Source organism: Elgaria multicarinata, chromosome 4 (assembly GCF_023053635.1).
Source record: "Elgaria multicarinata webbii isolate HBS135686 ecotype San Diego chromosome 4, rElgMul1.1.pri, whole genome shotgun sequence".
Taxonomy (NCBI): Eukaryota; Metazoa; Chordata; class Lepidosauria; order Squamata; family Anguidae; genus Elgaria; species Elgaria multicarinata.
The window spans coordinates 31,130,808-31,152,303 of NC_086174.1; the positions used below are offsets into that span (position 1 = coordinate 31,130,808).

Below are 21,496 nucleotides of genomic sequence, written 5' to 3' on the forward strand. Positions count from 1 at the left end.
ATTCCACCTCCTCGTTGTTACAGGGGCAGCATCTATCTGATAGTAGGACTTTCCCAAATCTGCCCTCCATTACCCTAGAAGGCATAGCATTAAGCCTTGCTAGGGAAAATGCCCGCCTATATTTGGGTATAGATAACCAGCTTAAATACAGAGGTACACTATTTTGGTTGTGATCCCGTAGCCCCAAGGCATACAGGGAACATGGGCCCCGTGCAGCTTGCTGAGTAAGTTCCTGAGTAAGAGCTATCTCATTATTACTTGGCATTTGTATGCGAGTATGTGGCCTTATATAAGTGCACTTTTTAACTTATTTTACCTTTTAAAATTGTTATCTACTTGGTTACATCTTTCCTTTTACATATTTACATTTAGGATTACTGCAGTCCCTTGCCAACCCAAAAACATTTTTTCTTGATGGAGCTTTTGGACCACTTACAAACATGTATATTTTTTATGGCTAAATGTATTAGAGGAAGGATTGGCAAGAGTCCTAAACTGGTGAGTTCTTAACTTTTAAAATAAACTTTTCGATATATTTTATTCTGGTTTTAAGTAGGAGTTTTTAGTAAGTAATTAAAAAAATTAAATACAACACTGCTTTTCTGTTTACAGGTTTTAACACTGCAGTGGTTCATATTGATAATTGTGTTGTATGTATTGTACATAATGTGTTTGTATAGATGTGAGTGTTTATTTTTCCACTGAAGAACACTACAGATCGAAACTTGTTTGGTATTTGGAATGATTATTTTTAGGTATAGACAAGTTTTTATAACACCACAACATTGTATTTTTACTAGTTTGATACATATCATGTGTTTGTTCCTGTTATTTTTATACATAGATGTGTTTGTCTTAACTAAATTGAAAAATTAAATGATCTACATCAGTTGCTCTGTTCTATTGTTGGATAAAAGCAAGTTCACCAGGGCAATTTATAATACAATACCTTAAAACTGCTTTTAATGTCTTAGCCACAAGTAGTATAAGTACACTCGCTCTTACACTTCAGTACAGATATATTATCTGCTCCAACCTAAACTTTTCCTATTTTCGTTTAGCAGGCTCAGAAGCTTTTTAAAGCTGAATGGCAAGATTTTTTTTTTAAAAAAAATATTTTACATGAAATAAGAAAAGAAAGTGGTTAAAACTGCTCCTGCTACTACAAATAAGTGGCTTCCCACATGGTTTGGTTCCATGTCACAAGGATGGGTAGGCATTCGTAGATATAAGCAGTGCTTCTATGCATCAATGGCATTGCTCACAGATACCATAATCCTTATCTTGAAAGAAATGCAGTAGGGTGGAAAAATTACCATCATATACCTGGCTTGACTCCCAGCAGCAGCAATTACTACAGCTCCAGGAGATGCCAGGGTTACTAGAAAACATTTTAAAGAGCATTAGTGGGCACATTAAGGTATTTTCATAAAAGGTGGTTTTGAAAAAGGGGTTAAAAGCATGGTGGGAAGTTGGCTTGATGGGTACATGAGAGAAATAGTTGCAGGTAAAAGAGGAGTTAATCTCGGCTGAAAAGCAGGTTATATTTACAGAAAACATATAAATAAGGGCAGAAATTTAAACACAGAGGGCCTGTCAGGATGAGAAACCTTGTGATTTGCTCCCTAGAGTAGTAGTAAATTAGGACACAACCCTATTGCGATGCCCATAAGTCTCCAAACTTGGTGGTTTTAGGGCATGCTATGCAGAGCAGGAGGGGTAACAGAGGTGATTTTGCCTAGATGCCCCCTATCTAGCTGGGGTGCATCAGAGCAGGAGGCTGAGGAGGCCTTAGAATATGTCTTATCACAGCTTCCTCAGCCCCCTCCCCTCCTACCAGCATGCCAAGATTTCCTTTGATATCTCGGAGAGGCATCCGTTCTCTCTGTGCCTTCTGTGAGGGGGTGGGGCAGCGAGCAGAGATTCCTGGATCTGTGGTCAGGGCGCTGTCTCCAACCTCGAAATCCAGGAATCTGAATTATCCTATGTCTAGGGGCCACAGGATCTAGGAGCCACTCTGTCTAGGGGCCATGGGATTTCTCCTTCTGGCAATTTTAAAACAGCCTGATTAATTTTTATGTGAGAAATTGATCCCTTCTTTGCTTGATCCTCTATACAAAATACTCAACTCAACTGACAGCACAAAGAGGATGCAGGAAAGCAAACCGAACTGTGAGCCTATTATTCTGCATTTTAACCTAGAGTATCACTGCAGTGAGCACCCTGCCAAGACAGAAACATTTCCAGAGCCCCTTCTTGCATTCCTGTCTTCCCTAGTGCCACCATAGACATCTTTAGCAGTCAAGCTATTTTGATCTTTTCTTTTCTATTAAAAGACACTTAGGTTTTCTTTTTAGCAAATGCCCACGTGCCAAGGAGTTGACTGGACTTTAACAGCCAGCCATATCAATGTTTCAAATTGCTGTCTCCAGGAAATGCTTGATTTGCTTCTGGGTTCATCCTGCCTGCCACTTGTTAAGCATGCTTTTCTGTCATCATGATAGATATATAGACATATGGATATATATCTATCAGAGAGAGAGAAAGTGAGAAAATAAAAATCTTTATGAAGAGGCCTGGTGCTAGTTCTTGGGATGTGGTCGTAAGTCCTCCTCAAAGTCTCGGTTTCATGGACTTGCTGGCAAAGGGATTGACTATCAAGGCAGCGTTGTGCATTCAAGATGCAGTAGCAGCCTTCCAGAAAGTCCTCACTTGCCATCTGAGGAATTCACTGGGAGGGATGAGAGGGAAGCAAAAACAAAAGATAATCTCCCTCCACTCTGCGTTACCCAGGGTGACTCCAAAAAACACTAGTTTGGGAAGCCATAGGAGTGGCAAAGACCATTAATAGGGGAGCAAGGATTCTTCTATACACACTAAATACAAATGTACTGTGATTAAGAGTGGGGGGTAGTGGGAAATATTTTGGGGGAGCATCCAAGTAACCATTTGTGTTATTTATTTTGTAGTTCTCTTCCAAGGAGACCAGGGTGACATACATGGGAATTATCGGACTTTATCCTCAAACTACCATGTGAGGTAGCTTAGGCTATAAAAGTGGACCTGGTTAAAGGGCATCCAGCAAACTTTAGGAGATATGTATGCCTCTCCCCAGTCTGAATCTGACACACTATCCAGATGTTAAACAGGTTCTCAGTGGGTGTTACATCCACTTTTCAGACAGAGGTGCCAGAATAAATACTGGAGAGCAGAGGCTGACATTTCTGAAAGAATCTCAGTAGAGCTACCTGAAGAAGTACAATTTTGTAAATACTTCAGAGACTGCACCTAATTCTCAAGTGCTGTTCCTCTTGAGAATATCCCTAGTCTTTGCTTCCTCTGAAAGCAAGTAAATTAGCCCACAGAGACTTGAATGGAAACCCTGCAGACTCTAAGTTGTCTATATATCTATTACTCTCTACAGGACTTCCTTCCCTGTGGGTCTCTTGCAGTCAGAGGCTGCCAAGTGCAATATCTTGGCCTAATGGTTCTGAATGTACTCTTTAGCATGGCTGCTTTCATTCGGTGCCAATAAAAATTCTCACAACTTTCAAAGCAATCAAAGAAGCAGAAAAGGAAAGGACTTCTTTTAGCAATACTAGCCTTTCAAACATAACATTTCGAGTTATATAACTTCTATACAGGGACCAAGGAGTAAATGGAAATATAATATATAAACATTCCCCTTCAGAAATTTAACAACTAGAAATAAGATAGCTCTGTATCACCACTGTCATTTGATATTAAAGAGCCTTTGGAAGGCAGAACAGGAAAAGTGCAGTAGTTATTAAATACATCAGAAATGTTGCTTTGCTCCCTGGGGCTGAGTTGACACTTAAAGGATAGATTACACATTATCTGATATGTTTGATTCAACTAAAAGCCTCCATCTTAATATTAAAAATCTGCAAAAACATTGTGGAGGGAACACTGAAGTGACAAAAATGACTTGTACCCTGCTTGCGAGTTTCCTAGAAGCAAATTACCAAAAAACAGTCTATATATACAATAAAAGGGTTGGCCAGGGCTGGAAACAAGATGTGGACTACATAGATTCTTGGTCTAATCCAGCCAGGTTGTTCTTAGGTTCTTAAATTGTTTTCCCTTATGAATATCCAGGCTGATTAACAGATTTCAAAACTTGGGAGAATCGCTAAAAGGCATGGTGTTAAGAAATCAGTGTGTGTGCGTGTGTGTGTGTTCTTACCTGCCACCTTCATTTATTTATTTTATTTATTTATTACATTTTTATACCGCCCAATAGCTGAAGCTCTCTGGGTGGTTCACAAAAATTAAAACCATAATAAAACAACCAATAGTCTAAAAACACAAATACAAAATACAGTATAAAAAGCACAACCAGGATAAAACCACGCAGCAGAAACTGATGTAAGATTAAAATACAGAATTAGAACAGTACAATTTAAATTTAAGTTAAAATTAAGTGTGAGAAAATAAAAGGGTCTTCAGCTGGCAACGAAAGGAGTACAGTGTAGGCGCCAGGCGGACCTCTCTGGGGAGCTCATTCCACAGCCAGGGTGCCACAGCGAAGATGGGCCTGTACGCATTCGCCAAGCCACCTGCATGTGTTATCTCATGCTGTTCTGGCTGGCTCTTGAATATAATGACAGGGAGGCTACTGCTGCCCTTTGTCTCCATCTTGCTTTCGGCTTGTGACCTTGCCCTATTTGAAGACCCATGCTTAGGTGCATATAGATAGGTTCAGGTAGGGTGCATTTGTTTGTTTGTTTTGCTGAAGTATCGTTTACAAAGACTACTCTGTTTTGTTGTATGTTCTGCCTTTTCCCTTTTCTTTTTGTAAATAAACTTACCATCTACCATAATTGAAAGTGTACACAGTATTCCAAGGACTCTCAAACTCCTAGCCCTGAAACCCTATGTTTAAGGTTTCAGGGCTAGGAGTTTGAGAGAGGATGCTGGCTTGGTCCCTTTTTTCTAAGCTCTAGGCAGTGGTTCTCAACCTTCCTAATGCCGCAACCCTTTAATACAGTTCCTCATGTTGTGGTGACCCCCAACCATAAAATTATTTTTGTTCTTCTCTACATGATCCATTGTCATGGGATGGTTTGCTAATGAAAATAATACATAACAATAGATTTAATAATACAAAAGATGATACATGACATAGTTCAGTCAATAGAGTTTCCTAAGACCATCGGAAATATGTGTTTTCCGATGGTCTTAGGCGACCCCTGTGAAAGGGTCATTCGACCCCCAAAGGGGTCCCGACCCACAGGTTGAGAACCGCTGCTCTAGGGGCATCCTGTAAGGTCTGAGAGTCCCCTGGCTCAGGTTGAGGTGGATATAAGGTTTGGTGAGAGTCTGCTTTGGTAATTATTTGTCCCTACCTACTCCACTGGGAGCTTGGGCAACCCCCTCCCTCCCTTCACACAAGGTATCACTTTGCTCTTTATTTCCTATTTTGCATTACCTGCACTAAGATTAAACACTTAAATGCATACAATGTAGGCTGCGTATGATTTGAACTAGGACAGGACTTGCTGCTTTTACGCATCTTGACGCATGAGAAAAAGCAACCCCCAATCTAAAATGAGGAGCATATTTATCATTCCACACAAATCAAACAAGACATTACTTGAAATGTAAACTATAATAAAAATTACAAAAGGTGTTTTATCAAAGCACCTGCATGCAATGAATAAACATAATACATATAAATGCATCTGTTGATTATCCAATATTTATTTAATTTATTAATAAAATCCAGAAATATGTAACATTAAATGCCGATATGTAGTGAAATTTGATTTCAAGAAGAAATCACAGTATGAATAAACAAATACAGCACATTTTAGCTAGATCTAGATTCCTGAAGACACTGCTAGCAAGTTACTGCTACCTATGGACCAAAATAAGTAATGCAAGTGTGACAATATTTATTCTGCAGGTGGCAGTAGCGTGCAGTAATACTAGATTGCAAAATTTCCCCAATTAACTGACAGGGTGTTTTTTAAAGTCCAGCATTAATGCTTTAATTTAGATTTCTCAAACATAATCACATTGATGTAGGGACTTCATTGGTCACAGCTTTCTTTCTCCTTCACCTCCCATGCACCTCATACCATATTAGGTTCGGAGCCCTCTGCCTATCTCATGCCCTGCAGGCGAAAACCAGGGCAGGGTGAGAATAGGACAGAGGCGATTTTGCCTCTGTTTAAAATACAAAAAGCAACTCGACGGGCCTCTGAGGCTGTCTAGCTGACTTACTCTTTGATGGGTGGGGAGGGGACCGGAGAGGCCATATCATATCACATATCCTAGCTTCCCTTTCCCCCCCCCTACAACCCTGCCACCTTTTCCCCCTCACTGACTTCTTTCTTCCTCACTGACTTCATAAGAGAAGCTCTCCGTGGCAGCTGGGAGGGACGATCCATGATTGGATCTCGTAGTCCTGTCTATAAGTGTGGAGCAGAAAATCTACAGCATCCTATGGCGGCCTAGACGCTCTGTAGGGGCCATAGGATTGCTCTACATGTTGAAAATGTCCAGGCAAATAGAAATGGTTTATCCTGCACCTAAAATGCTCCTGGGGACATTAGTCCAGAGTAGGGGTGCCATGACAGAAAACACCATCATAATGCACTTCTCTGACTGAAGGCACTCGGAGCCTCATCTGACAATTTTAATGTACAGGCAGGTTGGTATGAGAGGTGCTCCTTAACATATTTGGCTCCCAAACCATTTAAGGCTTTAAAGATAAGCACTAGCACCTTGAATTTGGCTCAAATGAATAGGCAGCAAGTGTAATCCTTTCAGAATTGGTGTGATATGGCTTAACCTAGACAAACCAGTCAGAATTCTAGCTACCAAATTCTGCACTAGTTGAGCTTCCAAATCATCTTCACATGCAGCCCCACATATAACATTATAATAATCCAACCTGGAGGTTACCAGAGCACAGATAATTCTAGAAGGTTGGAGCTGGTGACCCAGCCAAATGCTGGCTGAAGGTGCTGTAGGCCACCAAGGCCACCTCAGCCTGTAGTGTGGATATTGGATACAAGAGCAACTCCCAGGCTGTGCTCTTTCAGGGGAGTGCAGCTTCATCCATAACATGCTGCACACCAACTTCCCGGATATGGGAACCACCTACCCACAGAGCTTCCATCTTGCCAGGATTCAGCATCATTTGAGCCTCCCAGACCCAACCAACAGAGCTGGTCTAACAGGATACCATGGTCAGTGGTAACCAACCCCCAAAAAGAGAGTATTTGTGACTGGGCAATAGTTGTTACAAGATCCTATCTCCACTGAGGGCTTCTTAAGGAGTGTTCTCACAACTGCCTCTTTCAAGTGGACAACTCCCTCTCACAAGGAGGTATAAATCACCTCCTGCCCTCACCCAGTCAATCCATTTTGGCTAGGATTAAGTAGTCCTAGTAGTGCACAAGACTCAAGCATACAGATGTCCGGACAAACCTCTCCAAGCATCTTGTCCATTCTCAGGCTACATCAACTGAAACTCGTAAAAGACAGTGCTCTGGAGTTTTTTTCTGAATCAACTATGACATCACGGTCAGATCAAATATGTGACTTTGCAAGGCCCTCAAAGGGCCTTGCAAACCTGCCACAGTAGGCCTTGGTGGAACATAGGATCTACATTTATAAGAATCTTCATAATTATTTACAAATAGCATATTCCAGATTCATAAAATGTTTGTGAACAGTGTTTAGCAGCTATTGTCACCAAGCATGGAGGAGAAATCTGTTCATCCCATTAATGCTCTGTGATTGGCAAAATCTGGAAAATCACTTAAATTGCTCTGGCTGAATGCTATGATATTTATAGATCTTTTTTGACCCATTCTAATAATAAGACTTCCAGTTTACTTCAGGGCCAGTTAATAAATCCAACGCTCCAATAATAAGTTTACGGCAATCACAAGATTTTCTCTATAGCAGATATCTCCTCCTCTAGAATATTATCACAACCATAGTTTCAGCCCATGTTAAGTAGCCCAAGATGAAAGACAAGAAAAGATCTCTTTAAAAATGGACAAAAACGTGATACAACTTATACTGTCAAATTGTAATAGTAAGTCTATTCATCCATAAATTGATGTTTTATAAAATCCTGAAGCAGTATGAACACATAAGTCAGACTCTATTAACTTTGTAAAAAGTAAAATGTCCAGGTGACAAAAACTCACACCCTGAAGAATATCAAGAATTTGCTGTGTATGCAGTATGCTCTTGACAAGATTTATTATATGAAAGGATAGCAATCCCTTATCTTGTACAGTTATAAATCAACACTGTCACAGAAGGAAGGACAGTAGAAAGGACACCAATGACAAGACCAATGAAACTGCCAAGCAACTGCAATAAGATCAAATACTGAGCAGCACCAACCATCAATGTCAAGGTCCCAGGGGGAAAGAAGCCTTGTTTGACATGCTAGAAAGTGGCTAGATAACAAACGAACAAAAAAACTACAAGCAAATCAAATGAATAAGGCTCACTTATTCATTCACCCCATACACTCACATTCCTACAGATGAGATTTAAACTAATATAACTTGTGATGTATCTGTATAATACAACTATGGTTATAGCATTTTGGTGTGAAAGACTATGGGCAGTATTCAGTACTGCCGCTGTGCTCCTGCAGTTTCTGTTTCCGTAGCAGGACCACCATGAGCAAAACAGAAAATAGTGCTTCCGATAACAATTCCAGAAATGAACGGAAACACCCATTTCCTGCATGGGACAGGTCAGTGAAGCTGCTTTCTGCAAGCTCTGCTGATCTGTCTTGTATGGGAGATGGGTATATAGTGGCAATCAAGGGATTACTGATACCCAAACAAAAAGTCCCTTGTTCATCTTACCCACCCATATATGAGAAGGCAGCAGTGCTTAAGGTCCCAAGGTCCCAAAGTATTTAGGGCTTTAAAAGATAAGAAAAAGAACTTTGAACTGAGGCCACAAATAAATAGATAGCTCACTCCCGGTCACCACTGCTACGTGAGCATAGAGTAGTAGAACTATGTCAAGGAACACCCTGAAGCAGTGATTTAAGGAGGAGGGCAACCCCACTCAGTACACCTAACCCAGGATCAACCTATCTACCAGCAAGCCGAGGATCTGTCTTACTTGGATTAAGTTTCTTTTTGTTCCCACCCTTCCTCTTCCTTATCGTTGTAAAGCATTTAATCGGGGTTTCCATAGTAAAAAAGGTCAAATCATGTTCTTAAAGTCGTTTAAAATAGGATTTTATCAATACAAAAGCAAAATCCTGAGTGGATCAGGAGAAGTGAAGGAGAAGGAAGGGTGGGATTCAGGGAAATTCTAAGTAGAGGAACACTGAGGATGAGAAAATAGTCAAGGAGGGAAAGTAATGGATTTTAGCAGAACAGAACAAGTATGTTACAGTGGCAAGAATCTGCACACCACTTAGCTTATGCAGAAAGTTTCCTGCTGCTGTAACACAAGGAACAATATAACCTGAGGACAGAATTAAACTAAGGTTGCTGATTGATAGGATGAACAAATAAAAAATGCAGAAATTATTTTCCCCTTCTGTGACATATTCATAAACAGCAAACTAAGATGAAAAAACTAATAAGAAAAAACAATAGAAGAAAACGTTTATTGCAATGAAAATTCACCCCACACACATTCAAAAAAAGCATAAAATTGTGGAAAAGGAGCAAAGTGAGCAACCTGAACATTAATGAGAAGGTGGTCAAAAAGTTGGAAAGAGCAGCTTGAAAAGTCATAAGGGGTGCAATTAGAACTGAAAAACAAGATTAAGAAATATGATCGCCAAAAATAAGTGGAGGAATCTTACCAGAGACTAAGCATAAGTGATTTGACTAGAGCAAAAGTATGAAACAGCTAGATCAGAGAGATGCAGTCTATACGAATGTTAAAAATAATCCAAGACAGTTGGAAGCCATGAACAAAGGGAAAAAAGCATTCAAACAAGAAAAAAAATGTGAAAGGATTGGATGGCTCCACTTCCCAGCCTGGTGCCAAGACAGGCTCTCATGACCAAGTTGAGAAAAGTAAATGGAGGGACGAGTTGCAAAGGAAAAGTTAGGGGGTGGACACAAGGGATAAAACCTACACCCTTCCCACTCATCTCTTCTCCTCTGCAAATATCCTCCTGCTCAAGCATCACTTGTTGAAAGTTCATGTTTGCTAACAGCTAAACTGGAGCAATAGGGCATGCAGCACAAATGCCAAGTCAAGAAAAATAATGTGAAGGTGAGAAAAACATCATCTGAAAATGACAAGATACTGAAAGCATGAAACCAATCCCAGTGCCTCAGCCTTCAGGGGTCAGATGGGGAGGTAGAAATGATAAAACATCAAGCTACCAAAAGAAAGAGCAGCAGGGAGATAGCAAAGTTTCACAGAAATATAAAAAAAAAATAGAAAGAGAAAAAGACAATGCCCCTCCCCCAAAAAATCATAAGGATGAACAGAAATCTTAAGAGATGTAATCATGAACAAAAAAGGGATCAAAAGAGGAAAATCTAGAGAGGCACAAAAGAAAAAAGGAACTGATGAGTTCTATCCAGTTTGTGTCCTTCAGCTGATGGAAGGCTCTTTGATCCAGTGGAGTCTTCCATCAACTAAACAGGGAGAGATTTAGTTTTCAGCAAGTATCCCTCCACTCTGCAGTCTCAAACCAAAATCTGCTCCAGAAGTTCAGAGGACCCTTCAGAATGTGGGAGGTGGCATGGGGGGGGGGCCTTCAGGAGAGAGGGGAATTACCCAAAATCACCTCTCCCTGTTCCACTGGCAGAACCCTCAATTGAATCAAAGAGTCCATCAGGGAAGGGTCACAAATTAGATACAAAAGACAAAAGCTGAAAACCATGGTTAGTTTCTCCCATCTTATCAAATTGCTACATAACTACTACTGATGGTCAATAGGGAGAGACCTCCCAGAGGAAAATGGCAGTAAAGGTGGCAGCCTTAGACTGACCCAGAAATACTTGAACCTGCCTTTAACTGCCATTTCCCTCTGGGTGCTTCCTCCCTGGGGACCCCTCAGACAAGGGGAAAAGAGGAGGCTAGTCTAATTAAAATGGACAGGGGGGTTAATCATAAGAATTTAAGGCCTACCTAGTCGAGCATTGTGTTCATACAGCAGTCAACCAGATGCTTATGGGAAACCTACAATAGGATGTCAGTGTAAAAGCACCCTTCCACTTGTATTCTCTAGCAACTGGTATAGAGATACTGCCTCTGATACTGGACTAGTAGCCATTGATAGCTTTATCCTCCATAAATTTGTCTAATTCCCCTTTAAAGCCATCCAAGTTGGTTTAAGCACGCGCTGTATATTTCCTTTTATCTATCCTGAATCTCCTACCATTCAGCTTCACTGGATCACCTTAGGTTCTAATATTATGAGAAGGGAAGAAAAACTTCTCCCTTTCCACTTTCTCCATACCATGCATGATTTATACACTTCTATCATGTCCCCACCCTTACTCATCTTTTTCCTAAGCTAAAAAGCCCCAAAGTTGCTCTTGCCTCTTGATCATTTTGTTTGCCCTTTTCTGCAGCTTTCTCAGTTCTAAGATGAGCAGATGGTTCGGAATACTGATAGTGGTGAGAAGGCAGGACACACACTCAAGTCACGCCGAGCCCCCTCTTTTCTGTGCATCTGAAATGCCCCCTATTGTGCTCAACACATTTTAGATTTTCACTGGAAGCACACCATTTATTATTATGGTCAGCTGAAGTTCTGAATGCTTATCTCTGCTCCAAGCAGTCTGTGCTTGTAATGTGGCTTTACAGAAATGCCTAGAAGTTATTTGTTCATATGAAGAACCACCCCAAAGATGCAGACACTACAGCTATAGTGTTATTGAAGAGAAAACACAGACAACTTGGGAAGGGGGTGGGAGAGAGGAGGAAAGATACCTCAGTTCTTTTTATGAGAGTAATGGATGCCATTACTTTTTAAAAACTCATTTCTATGACATTAACTCGGTGTTTTTCACTTTCCAGCCCACAGGCACCATAGTGGATATCACTGCTCTAAGCTAGGAGGATGAAATGATTGCAGCAGAACTGTTTTAAAGGCAGCCAACAGAGAAGAATTTTGAATTCTTTAACACTGTAGGTGAGAGAGCTATATATTCCCTTGCTGGCAATAAGGTTTGTAACAGACGCACAACAGGGGGAAAGTTATAGAAGTAATAATTTATACATCACTGTCTATTGAAAAACCTCTCTCACACTCACTCACAGTATCCCTCCTACACAGATACATGTATGCTGTACTTTATGATCCCAGAACAGTTAAATAGAAGCCTTTAAATTAATCAAGAACAACCAGTCATTTCAGGCATTTTTAAAGGAACAATAAGCATTTGTTAATTATAGAAGGGTCTGAAGTGAATTTGTTACAGCTTAGAAGTGCTGCACAAATTTGGATAGGGGTCAAATTTATAAAGTACCACAAATCCAGGTTGTAAACGGGTTGGCATACAAAACATGGTATATGAAGTATACCATAGAATAAAAGCTGACATTCATTTTGAGATCTTGATCAGGCAGCTATTGATTCCATAAATATTTAAGATCATCCATACCTGCTTCTGCAGCATTTTCAACTGCCAGAGTTCCATTTTCTTGCTGAGCTACCAGATTTTTCAGTATTACTTGTGTGGCCCCTAGTCTTGGCAGTGTAACATGTGTAAGAAATGGCAAATTGTTTTTCTTGGCAAATGCCTGACTGGTTTCTCTTCTTTTTCTAAGAAAACCACCTTCTGGAAATAATACAATCCACTTGCGATCACGACTCCTGTAATATTTTTCTAGATGGTCCTGGAGAAGCACAAGCTGCTGGTCACGGTAAGCTTTTCCCTAAAATGGAAATGATAAATGGAGACACCTAAGTAAAAAAAAAAAATTAGAAGAACGTCTGTTTTCAAAACGTCAGTTATTTACTTGCTTTCTCAAAGAATATTCCCAAATCAAATTGTCTCAGTTGATATGAACTTTAGGGCTTGGAAGATAAACAATATTATTTTTTTTCAATTTCTATGAAAATAACTTTGTCATCAGAGGATTTTCATAAGACTAATTTGTTTTTAACTGTGCATATTTATTGTTTTATACTGTATGTTTTTATCTGTAGATCTTAATGATATAGGGCGGCATATAAATGTTTTAAATAAATAAATAAAGACTACAAAGGACTCCTCCCCACAAAGTGTTTAGGTCAGAAGTGACCAACAAAATGATCCTGGAAAGTGATTATATACATGATTACTCGATGAAAAACCTACCTATTCTTGCTATCTACTGTTAGAAATGTAATTCAGACATGGCCTAGCGTAGAGGTGGGCAACAAGTGGCCCTCCAGATGCTCTGGCTTGTAATTCCCATAAGCCCTAGGCAGCATAGCCAATAGTAAGGGATCATGGGATTTGGAAGCCAAAACATCAGGAAGGCCACAAGTTGCCCACCTTATCTTTAGGCTGCCTGCTCACCTCCACAGGTTGCTGTGAGGTTGCGAGGTTGGTGGGAAGAGTCATATATACATCCTTGAGTTCCTTGAATAAAGTGTGGGATTAAAAAGTAACTACTATCAGACAATTGTTTGACAATAACTGCTTGGGGAAAAACATGATAAACACAATAATAAAGGCAAATTAATATGCAATATTTAGAATCTCTCCACATATAAATATTTAACCAAGGATATGGAACTTTCAAACCAGTCAATCATGTAATTTGATAAGCAGCCCTAAGTGTCACTCTGATGAGAAAGTGAAAGTGCTCAATGCTACAGAGCATGCTCATTCCTGATTGGGTTGTGGTTGGGTTCCCCCATTAGGGTTTCTAAAGGTTTTTTGTACTTCTGGAAACCTTGGATTTCGCAGAAAATAATAATAATAATAATAATAATAATAATAATAATAATAATAATAATAATAATTTTATTATTATTTCTTACCCGCCTCTCCCTCTGGATTGAGGCGGGAAACAACATTAGATACAAATACCATAAAATACATTAAACTGATTAAAACATATAAAATTAATACAAATATTAAAATAACAGTCAAATATCTTAAAATTCAACTGGGTAGGCCTGCCAGAAGAGATCAGTCTTTATAGCCTTCTTGAATTAGAAAAGTCTATTAAGTTGGTGAATCTCTCCCGGCAGGCCATTCCACAGTCTGGGAGCGGCAGAAGAGAAGGTCCTCTGGGTAACAGTTGTCAGCCTAGTTTTGGCTGACTCTAGTAAATTCTTCCCAGAGTTTCATATGGGAGTAGGTCTCACTCCCCATTGTGGCCTTGCAGCTGGAAAATCTTTCCTTGGTAATCTGGGTATGTTGGAAAGGTGGGGGCTGCTGTTTGGAAGTGTTACTCAGGACCTGTCTGTCAAGTGGCTTTGAATAGGCCAGGCAGCTGGTCTATCTTTCAACACAAGGTCTGAAATCCCTCCTGTTGGATTCCATCTCCATTTGGGACTTTGGAAGCACTCTGCACATGCTCTCTCTTGCTATTTGGACTCTGGATTTCTAAGAATTGTGCCATGGAAAGTACTGTGAAGCTTTTCATAGACTTGAACTTGCATATGCTGTGGATTGTGTGTTTGTGGCCAGAGTCATGTGGCAGGGAGTTGGCAGTCCTTAGCAGAAGGAGAGGACTCCTGAACCAGAGGTTTTACCTTCCCTGTGATCACGCTTGCCTTGTCAGCTCAGCATTCGGCAGGCTGTGTTTGATGGTGCATGATCTTTCTTCTCTGCCCAGCTGTGGAGGCTCAGAGCACAAGTGTTTTCCCCTCCCTGGGATCTTGTTTAGGCTTTGGCCATGTCCCCTGAGGTGCCAGCGTATGCAGTGTATGGGGAAGCTCAATGGGATAGTGGCTAACCCTAACCCACCCACCCCAAGTGATTGCCTGAAAGATCGTATCAGGAAAGAAGCTAAAGCTTTCTGACCAACATTCAGCTTTAAGTGGTGTTGTTTGGAGAATGTAACCATTACTCTTGTTACCGTGTGATTTCCTCAATAAAAAGGAGTCTCACCAACGTGAGGGTCTTGTGTCAGTTTGCCAGCACATGTGAATGCCAGAGGGAACAGGCAAGCCCACGACACTTAGTTATGACTGGCTATGTAACCATATACATTACAATTTGCTAACCTAATGATAATTAGATGAGGCCATTAACCTGAAAAAGATGATAAAACCACTCAAGTTGTCAAATCTGTGAATCTCTACTTATTATTCTACTGTGCAAACGAAACAGATAAATTTATAAGTTTCACCAGGCTGATTTATGAGAAGCAGAGATATGGTTTCTGAGCTGTACACCTGAACAAGGACCACAGCAAGAAGCAAGGATTTGGGACTACATACCAGAAAATGTGGTCTGTTTGCCAGGCCCACCACTTTACCTACAAATTCATGGATCTATCATGTAAATATGGAATGGAATGGATATTTGGGTACATAATTAAGATTTGGAGCACCTTGACCCTTTTAGGAAGCAAAATATTGCACCCCTCTCTGGTTCTAAAGAATAGTATCAAAAAACAGGCAGGGTCTAATATATAGAAGCTATAATGCCAAGTGATGCATTGGTATTATAAGATCAAGTCTCAGGCTCACATACTTCTTCCTCCCCACCTACTGAACTGAATTTGTGGCAAGCCATAGTTTGACATACTGTCCAAATGCAACATACTATGGTTTGCGACAAATCGATACCAAAAGATTCTAAGCTTCGAGTGCAGCGGGATGTGGGATTGTACGAGCCAGAGGCTCGTGCCTGCTCATAACAAGAGTGCCTTGGACTGCAAGAAGATCAAACCAGTCCATACTCCAGGAAATAAAGCCAGACTGCTCACTTGAGGGAATGGTATTAAAGGCAAAACTGAAGTACTTTGGCCACATAATGAGAAGACAGGATACCCTGGAGAAGAGGCTGATGCTAGGGAAGGTGGAAGGCAAAAGGAAGAGGGGCCGACCAAGGGCAAGATGGATGGATGATATTCTGGAGGTGACAGACTTGACCTTGGGGGAGCTAGGGGTGGTGACAGCCGACAGAAAGCTCTGGCGTGGGCTGGTCCATGAAGTCACGAAGAGTCGGAAACGACTGAACGAATAAACAACAACAAAATGGTGTTGTGAATAGCTTTTTACATATATCTGTCTCCCCACCCACCCCATTCTCCTTTATCATCTTCTGTGACTTCAAAATATTAATTTGGAACTGAACAACCTGTTCAGTGCTGAGATCCTCTGTAGAAACATTTTAGACATTATGGCTATCTACCATAGGAAATTACACAGCAGAATACCTGAAAAGAAATTATGCCTCTATTAACCATTACCTGTCTTATAAAGAAGTCTCCGTGAATTAGAGATACAATTCCAAAGTTTGTATATTTAAAAATATGATCCATCAGCCACATCATCTCACGAACAACCTGGGAAAGTTCAGATAAGAACTTGTCAGTGCATTCAGCATACAAAGAAAAAACAGGGACAGGCTGCTCTATTTAACATGAATACACACACACATACGTGTGTGTGTGTTTGTGCTTTACAACAAATATACAAGCCAATATATAAAAGTGGGCAGAAATCCATTTTCCTTACTGAGTAGGAAGATAAATGCTGAGTTTTAAGAACACTCATGTACAAATGCTACCATTAAAAGCCTATTAGCTTTCAATAAGTGCTTATTTGCAGGATCATAATCTCCCAGCATACTATTTTCACCCCATGACTGCATTCTCCACTGTTTTCATTCTACAGAAGAACAAGAGATTTGATTTCTCTTTGTTAATCATCTTGGGAAACTCTTATTTTTTATTTTATTTTTAAAAAGCCATTTCCAATTAATCTGTTAAAGGTCTTTTAACAGCAATGAGTTTAAATAGTTCTTATTTTCAATTGATTTCATGCTTTCTCTCTTGTAAGAGAGAACAAGAGAAAACAAAAGAAAAATCCAAGAGAAAACAGGACTTCCAGGAAACAAACTATACAAGAATAGCACCTATGCAATGAAATATGTTAATCATATTCCTTAATTGTATGAATTGTTCTGTTTTTGAAAGGAGGAGGTATCCATGTGGAAAGGACGTGGGGAACGTGCAATCCTCCAAATGCTGTTGGACTACAATTCCCATCACTACAGCCCTTTGTCATGCTGGCTGTGGCTGATGGGATTTGGAATACAACAACTTCTAGTAGCCCACAGGTTTCCCACCCAATTTAGACAGTCGTTAATTTTAAAGTATCTGTGCAGATGTACAATGTGGGAAGGAAGCTTTGAAATAAAAAATCTCTGGCAAAAAGTAAATCAATTTCCCATCGTCGCCACCTGAAACATGCCTTTACATGTTCCATCTATCACACTCGTGGCATCTTTGAATAATTCAAATTTCTTACACAGAAAACACTATCAGATAATGAAACCGGGAAGACCACATTAAGATGTTACATGTGTCGATTGCCCACATCTGTTTTGCTGCATGTACAAGTGCTGGGAAGCAGTAACCACAGCCAGCTTCCCTGGATACAAATCTGCAGTGAAAACAGATACATACAGGGAAACAAATAAATCCTACAAAAAAGCCCATCGTGTCTACGCAGTTTCTATGCAGGAAATTCATAGTATATAAATAGGTCCTGGATAGAAAGTTCAGGATCGTCATTAATACAGTTATCGATCAACATCCAGCCATTCCACCTCTTCTAAAGCAGCCAACAAAAATCCCATATTTTGTTGTGTAAATTTCTCCCATTATAAAAAGAATTGCTATTTCCAGTAAGCATACAGTTAATACATAAAACACAAATATATAGAAAACTTAAGTGTCTGTTTGTGTGTGTCAATATAGTGCTGCCGCCTGTGCTGGCTAAATCTATTGTCCTGAAGTAAGAAAATAAATGTAATCAAAATGAATCCAGTTCCAAAATATATATAATTGATGTGGGACTTGACAACTGACATTGTTAAGGTAATTTTAAGAGCATTTATTTACTTCCTTATTTATTTGTACTTAGGGGTCACTTCTCTACCCCAAAGCACCGTAAAATATTTTAAACAGTTACAAGAGTTTACAGAGCTTATTTTAGGGAACAAGGGAGCTGTGCCCTCAACTTTTTGTTCCTATGCTTGCTTTTCAATGTTATGGCTCAGTGGTAAAACATATTGCTTGTTATGCAGACAATCCTGGATTCAAACCCTGTTATCTGGGGCTACAAGATACTACGACAGACCTAAAACTGAAGACCTGGATAGCTAGCTGCCAGGCAGAGCAAGCAATGTTGGGCTAGATGAACAAAAGGTCTGACTCCGTATCAAGGCAGTTTCCTAGGTACCTACATGTTTTGTTGGTATTATTTATTGAGTGCACAGGTAAGTATTTCATTATTGTTTAAGAAATAAGTTAACCTATTTTATCCTAAATCTTGCCCTACTAGTATGATACTATAATGAAAAGGTTTATAAATTGCCTATTCATAAAGTACCCTCTGAAGCTGGCACAGAAATTTAAAACTGTAAGACAAAATAAAGCAATAAAAATAATGATAAAAATAAAAATTAACCATTACAGTGATATAACATCATATACACAATGGCACTCAATAAACTCCTAACTCAGTTTTAGGCCAAAGTAAACAGGTACGTCTGTAGGGCCTGCTTGAAGGCCTGTAATGAATGAACCTGGTGGACAGAGTTCCACAAGCAGGAAGCCACTACTAAGAAGGCCCTATGACTTGTGCCCATCAGTCTAATTACTGACACAGTTGGGCACACGAGGAAGGGTGCTGATAATGATCTCAGAGTGTGGCCAGGTTGGTACTGGTGAAGTGGGGTCTTTCAGGTAACTTAGACTTAAAACTGTTTCGGTCTTTGAAGGCACTTTAATTTCATCCTGCAAACACACTGGCAGCCAGTGTAGCTGGTACAATATGTGCCACATGATCTGACTGTCTAGCACCTAGCAGTAGTTGAAATTCCACATTTTGTACCAGCTGAAGTTTCTGAACCATCTTCATGGATAGTTGAAGCAAGGCCAACCCTCTCCAGATATGGTTGCAGTTGGCAGAGCAGCCTAAGGTAGTAAAAAAGCACTCTTGACCATTGCTGCCACCTGAGCTTCCTCAGTTACCACTGAGTAACTGCGTACTTGGTCCTTCATGAGGAATACAACCCTGTCTAGGACTGGTTCCAAGTCTCCTTCTGAAGTAGTCAGTTTCCCTACCCACAGTATCTCCAGTCTTGTCTGGATTAAGTTTCAGCTCGTTCACCCTCAACAATCCAGACACTGGCTCAAAACGTTCCACGTCCTCCCTTGGATGAGTAGGTGGAAATGAAAGGTAATGCTGAGTGTTATCGCATGTTGGTAACAACTCAGCCCAAACCTCTGCAGCCTCCCCCAGCAGTTTAATGTAGATATTAAAAAGCATAGGGGACAAAATAAAACCTTCTAGAACCCCATAAGCCAATGGCCAAGGGGTAAAGCAACAGTCAGCCAGTACCTTCTAGTACCAATTTTATATTATTAATAGATATTATTATATCTTGTAATACACCAGCACATTAGGTATGTACTAGAAACAATTTCATTTTAGTATTAACTTTCACAACAATTTCCTGACACATGCATTTTAATAGTCCAGATTTCTTTTCAAACAGAAGGATAGTGTTTAGACAAATTTATAGCCTTGCACTAAGTAGAAATAAAATTAAACACTAAATCAAAAGCTCCTGATTTTAAAGTCAAATCTGTCTTAAGCTACAATCGGCCTCAAAGTAAATATCATAATCATTCCCAAGCAAATAACTGTTTGCAGACCAGCTCTCACTATCAAAACTGAAGATAATGGGGGAGTGCAGGTAATGAAGATAATGGAGGAGGACATCTATATGCAGTGGTAAGATATAAGAACATTTTCTAATAAAATACCAGAGCAATGCAATGTGTTTTATCTGGCAGCCATTGTCTTCAGTACACAAAAACATAAATAATAGTGTTTTACTTCCCTTGAATGCTTTGCTTTCTGGGCAGCATTTGCTATGGAACTTAAACAACTCTGCTGACAAGCAGAACTTTATTTATTTGTGCCTGCCCTTGGGATTGTTTGTCTTGGTTTACTTTCCTGGGCCACCTGGACTGTTTTAAACATTTTCTGGCTTGTAAACACCTGCTTCAGAGGCATAGCCATCTGCAGAATGTGGGCTAATTTGTAAAGGGGAGGGAAGGGGAGTTTAAATGTTGGATGGGTGTGGATTTCCACTGCTACAAGCCCACATGCCTTCTGCTAATAGTTCTGAGAAAATTCCCAAGAGGACCTGCCCAGTATATAGCAATGGTACATACAAAAATAGCATACCGTGCCTTTGTCCTGAAGGCACATCATTAGAGTGCAAACATCTCCTGTTGATTGATGGTTCACCAGCATCACAGCTTCATCTTCTGTTATTGTATTAACATCATCTCCCCATTCCATGACTGTTTAAAAAAGAGGGAAAGGGGAAAAAAGCACCTATTTAAAATATAAGCCAATGGCCATTATAAGGCAATTTGAATTGGTATACAGGCAAAGTTATTTCCTTGAGCAGGACAGAACCAGTTTTATTTTTCAGCAATACAACTCATATACATTCAAGAAACATTCTAGCAGACCACATTAATTTATAACTTTAAAAAAAGCATGAAAAAACCCACAAGTTTGGACCAGTTGGAACTGAAATACAGTTGGAAGGGAATAGTCTCAAATTATCTTAGCTCAAATTTGCTTGCAAAGGTTCAAATTTATATTCTTCTTGATTTCTCCCCACAATTTTTCATCATGGCTGCTGTTAAATTTAGAGATTGTGGGGAAAATGTGTAAAAACTACCAAATTTAACCATACTTAGCTTAAAATTCATGTGTATTTTTATAATTAAACTTACATAGTGTACAAGGAATCAAAATCTCAACAGTGGGGGAGACAAGAAAAAAGGGAGGGAAGTGTGGAGAGAACAAGGCAAGAGTCAACAGTTAACGGATGTGAGCAAGTGCAATTAATGTACTTTAGACTTCAATCAGGGTAAAGTGTAATGAGTTAAGATAAAACTTCCCAGAAAAGGAGGGTATTGAGAGAGGGCTTGAAGAAAGAGAGAAAGGCAGCACATGCATAAATATTCTGGGAGACAATTCCCATTATAAGCAGCAGAAAGAGAGAAGAAAAATTTAAGAGAGCAAATGACTTTAGGGCAACAGATGATTGTAGAATTGGAGGGGAAAATTGTTTACAGGGTTTGGGAAGCCAGTGTAAGGAAACAGTGCTGCCGTAGCATCTGGCATCCCCCTGTGCTCTGGCAGGCCCACTATGCCTGTCGTGATCCCCTCATTCATTTGCCACCCCACCCCCTGCCCTTACATTCCAGGCATTGTCTGGCAATTGGATCTAGCCATCCTTAATTTCCCACAATGCTCCTGACCTAGCATTGCTCTGGGGCATTGTGGGCT

At 40.0% G+C, this 21,496-nt stretch overlaps 1 protein-coding gene across 1 annotated transcript in view; it reads right to left on the reverse strand.

The window, feature by feature from the left end:
- LPGAT1 (lysophosphatidylglycerol acyltransferase 1) overlaps positions 1 to 21,496 on the reverse strand; it is a 77,550-nt gene that overhangs the window by 20,069 nt on the left and 35,985 nt on the right. Inside the window, exons 4-6 of the mRNA XM_063124031.1 lie at positions 20,375 to 20,493; positions 16,357 to 16,452; positions 12,600 to 12,873 (exon numbers count right to left, since the gene is read on the reverse strand). Coding sequence (XP_062980101.1) covers positions 12,600 to 12,873; positions 16,357 to 16,452; positions 20,375 to 20,493 — 489 coding nt within the window. The remainder of the gene's footprint in view (positions 1 to 12,599; positions 12,874 to 16,356; positions 16,453 to 20,374; positions 20,494 to 21,496) is intronic.